Genomic DNA, 7,191 nt, shown 5'->3' on the forward strand with positions numbered 1-7,191 from the left:
TACAACAAAGTATCTTAAAGTGATAGCCGTGCCCGAGTTATTTACTTGGCATATTCGACAGTTGACGGGTGAAAATAACGGCTACAACAGAGTATCTTAAAGTGATAGCCGTGCTCGAGTTATTTGCTTGGCATATTTGACAGTAGACGGGTGAAAATAACGGCTATAACAAAGCATCTTAAAGTGATAGCCGTGCTCGAGTTATTTGCTTGGCATATTCGACAGTTGACGGTTGAAAATAACGGCTATAACAAAGCAAGCACCGCGAAATTCACTGAAGACATTTGAGTGAAATTGATTTGATTTAAAAAAATGAGTTTTAATGAAAATTAAAAATAGATGTAATGATAGTTAATAAAAGTTTCTTTGGTATTAATTAAATCGTGGATAATAAATTCAGCGCTACCACGAAAAAAAAAATAAATCTGATGAAGTACCAATATATTAGAAGCAATCCGTATAATTATTCGTTAATGAAAATTCGTTCCAGATAAAATTTAGGAAAATCTATTGAAAACTTGTATCGCTTGGTCGAATTTAAACAAAATGCTCGGTCACTGATTCAACAATTTTTTTTTATTATTAACACTTGTCCGATAATTTGTACGCAGCTGCATTCTTCCCTAAACCGTTGCGTTGGTATCGAAATTTGAAGTCAAATAACTAATAAAATTTCCCCTGTTAGGGAATAGATCACGTTGCAGTAAATCTTAAAGTGATAACCATGCTCGAATTATTTATTTAAGATACTTTAGGCATATTTTTCCAATTTTGACAGTCGACAGGTGAAAATAACGGCTGTAACAAAGCAATCACCGCGTTAGTGCGGAAACTGTCCGATTAGTCTGATAAGCTTAGTTATTTAGCTAACTAGCTTAGCCTGATAAACTAAGCTGCTCAGCTGAAGCTGATGAGGTAAATTAATTAACTATGTCTGAAATGATACGTTAATTATGTTAGCTAATGCTGGTAGACTAAATATTTGCTGGAACGGTAAAGAAATTAGTTATAGATAAGAAACTAGGTAATATCAAAGCTAAATTGCGAAATTGTAGGAAATTGAATTGGAAGTTACAACGCGCGTAGGTAAACTAAGAAAAATTGACGGGTAATGTTGTCGAAATATTAACACTATTTCTGCTCGTAACACAGATATGCAACTTTTAGCCGTGCCAAACAGGGTTTAAAAACTCACACATGGCAGGGTGTCCCAGTGGTTACAATTCAGAGTACCAGGATTGGCGCAGAGAGGCGCGGGTTCGATCCCAGCTCTGAGCGCCAGTTTCTGGTCAGAATCGGCGCGGAGGCCGAGCGGTTAAGCACAACAGAATTGTAGCAGTGAGTTGCGAGTTCGAGACCGCAAAATGCTGTGGATGTTCTGTGATGTTAAGAATCGGCGACAGGCGTACGGCCTAATAAACGCTGAAACCGCTATTAATATTATTGTTATTATAAAAAGTTTATCGCTAAAGTCCCACACATTTTTATGACTGTAATGACCAAGATTTCGTCCCGTTAAAATAGAGACGAAGATTTCGTCCCTTGCTTCGTCTGAATCAGTCCCTCCAAATTTATTAATTTACACACTTTATACACTTAGCAGTGATGGGCAGGCTAGGCTCTTTGCCAAGCCAAACACGGTCAGGATAGAATACACCAAAGCAAAAAGTGCATCACTACTTGGACAAAATCTCACGAATTTCTCTGGTTGTACACGGGAAGATTTTTGACGGTCGTTCCTAGTTGACGCCTGCCGCGGCGCAAAGTTTAAACGAGAATATCTCGAAAACGGCGCCGATTTCGAAGTTTTTCCTTTTGGGTTAAACCCCTTTTAAGAAAAATAATCGTTTCGTAATTACGCTTCTTATGGTATAAGTTTACCCTGATTTCAAACTTAGAAATTAGTTCAATTTTTACCGAGCTGATGACACCGGCTGCTTGGTCCTATAATTTCCAGCAGAGCGACAGTCGTGGGGAGGAGAAGGGTTGGCAAAGGGGGTGGGTTTAGTTCATATGTTCCTCAATAACCTCATTTAATGAAGCTTATTTGAACAATTTCTGCATTCACACTAAACTGCGAATATTTCATGACCGATAATACTGAAACCTTCTTTAAAAATGTTCAGTGTAAAGTTTAAAATTGTTAAAATATTCACATCAAACTGTGTATTTCGTACACTCGAAGACTTGAGCGGGACTTGGTCCCAATAGCAACGGACTTTTTTTCCTTTTGCGGTCACCCTGACCCAATTTGTTCCTGGCAAAATTGTTATCGGTGCTTCGTATAGGAAATTTGTCACAATTTGGACAATATACCCCATTCATTTTTATGAGTGTATGTTATTCATATAACTTTCGTTAAATAATTTTTTGGGGACCTAATTTATTATGTACGAGTTATTGTGCTCTAATGGTATAATATAATATCTACGGCATTGAAGAATAGGCCTCTCGCCGATTCTTGTACGTTTCTTGACTAGACTGGCCTTGTGATCAAATCTTTTCAACGGACGCTAGGTTTAATATCATTTCTAGATTTCAGTAATTCCATGTCAATGGCAGTGAATTTTGTATTCTTCATTACGTCCTTTGGAAATATATTATTTTTGACTTGCTGTAATTAACAAAAATGTGATGCTGTCACTCTAAAGATTTTGTTTCGAACTGTCGGATGAAATTGCAATGAATTTGGTTAAATTAGTTCATTTTGAACTCCTTGAAATTAAGCGCCTTAATTCGTTAACGCGATTTCAAGCGCTTACCCATTACAGGGTGCAACCTCTTCTGTATCAGATCGTCGCTAGGACGATCTAGCAAAATTTACTTTTTTTGAAATTACATAACTCTGACAATTGGATGACTCCCCGACATTTTTACACAGTATGTTATTTGTGAAAATAAAATTTTCGAAGTAAAGCAATCTAAATATGAATATTTCCTCAATTTTTCAATACATGTTGTTGGTGAAAAATGTTCTCACATGAATTCGATTCAAAATTGTAGTAATTTTCTCATTATAATTTTATTATGATAATAAATAAAATTGTAAAACTAGGGATAACTGAACAAAAATCCCATCACTCAAATGATTGACCAGTGCACGTATGCTCAAAGCATCAGATAGAGTCAATTATGACAGTATCAACGATTTTATCGTAGCAATTTTGTTATTAGTCTAACTAATCAATATTTCGCGAAATTTTACCGAGAATAGCTTCAAGAATTTGCATATATCGAGTTTTCTCTGCCGTGCGCTCGGGAGAAGCTTGCGAGCATAATAGCGCGGCGGTGATTGGTGGAGCGTGCGGACAATACACCAATGATGGCGGCGGTCTCTATTGACGCTTTTTGTCTGGTATTCAGTGGTTGAATTCACGTGCATGTAGGGTAACATGGGGCAAACGGACCACTGCGGGTCACGGGCTCATAGCGGGTTTCTCGCTAAGTATAAGTAGAACAGCCTCCCCGATGACATCATTGGCGCTCTAAGTATGAACGCGTTCAAGAACAGACTAGATAAAGCTATGGAAAAATATATGTTCAGATTTGAAATGCCTAGCACCATATCGAACTCGGTGGAAGTCTAGTAGCTACTTCAAACTATCGTCAGTCATGAACGGTCAAATGACACGATTTTAGATCTTCTGTGAACAAGGCACGAAAAGGAAAAATCGCCGACAGGCCACATCAGGCCTACACTTCAGCGCCGAGATCATTATGTTATGTTATGACTCACCACCACCACCACCACCACACTCACATCACTCACTACCAGGGCAGTAAAACACCTGAGCGCCTCTACTTCTAATTTGCACTGCGATGCCTAAACTAATCAGTAAGCAATAATATTCTAATCAAATTAATCAATGATCAACAATAATGAACATGAATCTTTCTGACGCCGTAAACAAATGCCCTAATAAGATCATTATTAAATTAAATAAAAAATAATACATAATTTGGACCTCTATTTGAAAAAGGCTTGAAATGCATCGAAAAATCATTTTTTTTTTGGTTTGATGTTTGAAACAAAAGTATTTAAAATCTTCACATGATTCCTACTTCAAACTTTGCATACAAATGAAAAAAAATCTATCAGTATTGATATTCCATGAATTTTGTGCGAAATTAGACCAGAAGAACAAACACATAAAAATAGAAGTAAATGACACGCAAAATAGGCAATAATATTTTCATTATTTCACTAATGAGATTAAATAGTTCATCTAGAGAGCTCATCAACTCATTTACCATTTATTAACATCAAAAACAATAAATACACGGAACAATTGTTAATTTATCCAATGAACCAATCTAATTTATAAATGTAATGAATACTTGACAAGAGCAAATACTGGCAAGATTCACTTGAACAAAATCATAGATAATTGGAAAACATCTCACACCCAAGAAATCGTTTCTTTTCTAAATGAATTTTTCTTTCATGTATAAACTTTACTCCTCAGTTCATCAACCGTCTAATAAAATTGTCTGCTAGATTCTGCACTCACAATACCCATAAAAATAAACAATAAAAACACTTGTACGCAATATTTACACAAGCAAACTCAGTAATTGACACAAATGTGTTTTTCAGTGATATAGTAACTAATGGTTCAGTGTCTGCTGTCCAGGGTTCAGTGTCCGCTGTCCAAGGTTCAGTGTCTGCTGTCCAGGGTTCAGTGTCTGCTGTCCAGGGTTCAGTGTCTGCTGTCCAGGGTTCAGTGTCCGCTGTCCAGGGTTCAGTGTCCGCTGTCCAGGGTTCAGTGTCCGCTGTCCAGGGTTCAGTGTCAGCTGTTCAGGGTTCAGTGTCCGCTGGCTAGGGTTCAGTGTCCGCTGTCCAGGGTTCAGTGTCCGCTGGCTAGGGTTCTGTGTCCGCTGTCCAGGGTTCAGTGTCCGCTGGCTAGGGTTCAGTGTCCGCTGGCTAGGGTTCAGTGTCCGCTGTCCAGGGTTCAGTGTCCGCTGTCCAGGGTTCAGTGTCCGCTATCCAGGGTTTAGTGTCCGCTGAACTTGGTGGTTGGGTAGCAGTCCTCGTACTCCTTGACGTGTCGCTCCATCTCCTCCATCTGAGCCCTGAGCAATGAATGCTATAATCAAACACTATTACTAAACAATTAAAATAAGCAGTATAATTGAACGCCATATTTATAAACTATGATCACATATTACCGTTAAACATCAATCAACACTGTAATCAAAGAATTATTCCAACCCAAAGCTTATTTATTCAAGACTTTTCAATGGGCCAACTTAGCAAATCTTCACAGACATGCACGTGGACTATACATTTTCTGGGGAAATTTCGAACGGAGAGAAGAGCTTTGGTTTACTGAGGCTGAATGAATTAAATGCATTAATGAATGCCGAATTGATAGCGTGTAAATTAGTAGTGATGTATGGCGTGTGAATTACTGAATGATGTATGACACATGAATTACTGATGGTGTATGGAGCATGATGGCGTTCGAGTACCTGAGGGAGGCGGGCACCAGTACCTGAGGGAGGCGGGCACCAGTACCTGAGGGAGGCGGGCATGTCAGCGTACACGTCCGAGAAAAGCTCCCGCCAGTCCGGCTTGACGCGGCGCTCGGCCGCAGCGAACGCCTGCATCACCTGCACACACGGAGAGGTCATTGAGGTGACCATAATCAAGATTTATTATATTATTATATTATATATATTATAGGTGATAGATGAATCATGACTCATGATAGTCACCCTAAGCACCCAGACATCACATGGCAGCCCTAAGCACCCAGACATCACATGGCAGCCCTAAGCACTAAGGCATCACATGGCAGCCCTAAACACCCAGACATCACATGGCAGCCCTAAGCACCAAGGCATCACATGGCAGCCCTAAACACCCAGACATCACATGGCAGCCCTAAGCACCCAGACATCACATGGCAGCCCTAAGCACCCAGGCATCTCATGGCAGCCCTNACATGGCAGCCATAAGCACCCAGACATCACATGGCAGTCCTAAGCACCCAGACATCACATGGCAGCCCTAGCCTAAGCACCCAGACATCACATGGCTCACCCAGACATCACATGGCGGCCCTATGTACCTGCTTCTGACAGTCCTCCTTCCAGCGTTTGTCCCTAGCGTCGTCCCAGTAGCCGCGGTCTGCCATGTAGGTGCGGAGACGGGCTATTGGGTGCTGCGTGCTGTCCCAGTGACGCACCTCGTCTACGCTGCGGTACGCCGAGCTGTCGTCTGATGTCGAGTGATGCCCGATCCTGGGGGCATGGACACGTCGTCATACATCAACAGTCTGCATTACATCATCTACTGTCATATAATACCCATCCACCATCCTACAACACACATCTGCCATCCTACTATACCCATCTACCATCCTACAACACACATCTGCCATCCTACTATACCCATCTACCATCCTACAATACCCATCCAACATACTGTAATACTAACACACTGTACAACACATATTCAGCCTTCAATACTACGCATGGTTCAGTATCAATATCGCTGGTTCTTGATCCAGGACCAATAGAGGTTTGAGACGCACAATCAACTGCGTAATGACATAGGATTTTTTGGAAAAATATTCGGACAAACAAGAGATAAAGTCTGGTCATTGTTACGCAATGAGTAATAAACAGGTATATGCTGGCAATAAAAGTCTTGATGTAAGTAAGCCTAAAGAAATGAATGGTAACACAAGTTAATGCCAAGCTCACCTCTAGGTCATGGCCACGATGAGAACAGGTCTGTTCTCGTTTAGGTTTACAGGTTTAGGTTTACAGGTTTACAAGTAAGGATTTCAGAACATGATAAATATTCATAAATGAATGATAGTACAAGTTAAGAACATAAACTCACCTGTAGGTCATGGCCTCGATGAGAACAGGTCTGTTCTCTTGGACTGCGATCTGCCTGGCGGCTTTAGTGACGTTGTAGACGGCGAGCACGTCGTTGCCGTCTACCCTGATCGTCGCAATACCTGTCTCTTATACACATCTAGATGTGTATAAGAGACAGTCTCACTGCTGTGGGTACTGAGTTATTTTTTTTGGTAATATGTATTTCAAAATTTTTAATTTGGTTGTAAAGGTTATTAATAATAATAAATAATAGTAACAACTGGGGGATTCTCTAATTATTTATTGAATGACGAAAAGAACACCATTAGACACAATTAATAACAGGTTAATCGAAGA

At 40.1% G+C, this 7,191-nt stretch overlaps 1 protein-coding gene across 1 annotated transcript in view; it reads right to left on the minus strand.

Annotated features, from left to right (window-relative positions):
* Nucleotides 1–3,792: 3,792 nt before the first annotated feature.
* LOC108673203 (2-oxoisovalerate dehydrogenase subunit alpha, mitochondrial-like) overlaps nt 3,793–7,191 on the minus strand; it is a 9,726-nt gene continuing 6,327 nt past the window's right edge. The window contains exons 6-7 of the mRNA XM_018160991.2: nt 5,519–5,613; nt 3,793–5,073 (exon numbers count right to left, since the gene is read on the minus strand). Of these exons, the coding sequence (XP_018016480.1) occupies nt 4,995–5,073; nt 5,519–5,613 (174 nt within the window). The 3' untranslated portion in view covers nt 3,793–4,994. The remainder of the gene's footprint in view (nt 5,074–5,518; nt 5,614–7,191) is intronic.

The sequence above is a fragment of the Hyalella azteca genome, unplaced genomic scaffold (genome assembly GCF_000764305.2).
Source record: "Hyalella azteca isolate HAZT.00-mixed unplaced genomic scaffold, Hazt_2.0.2 contig9228, whole genome shotgun sequence".
In the NCBI taxonomy this organism is placed as follows: domain Eukaryota; kingdom Metazoa; phylum Arthropoda; class Malacostraca; order Amphipoda; family Hyalellidae; genus Hyalella; species Hyalella azteca.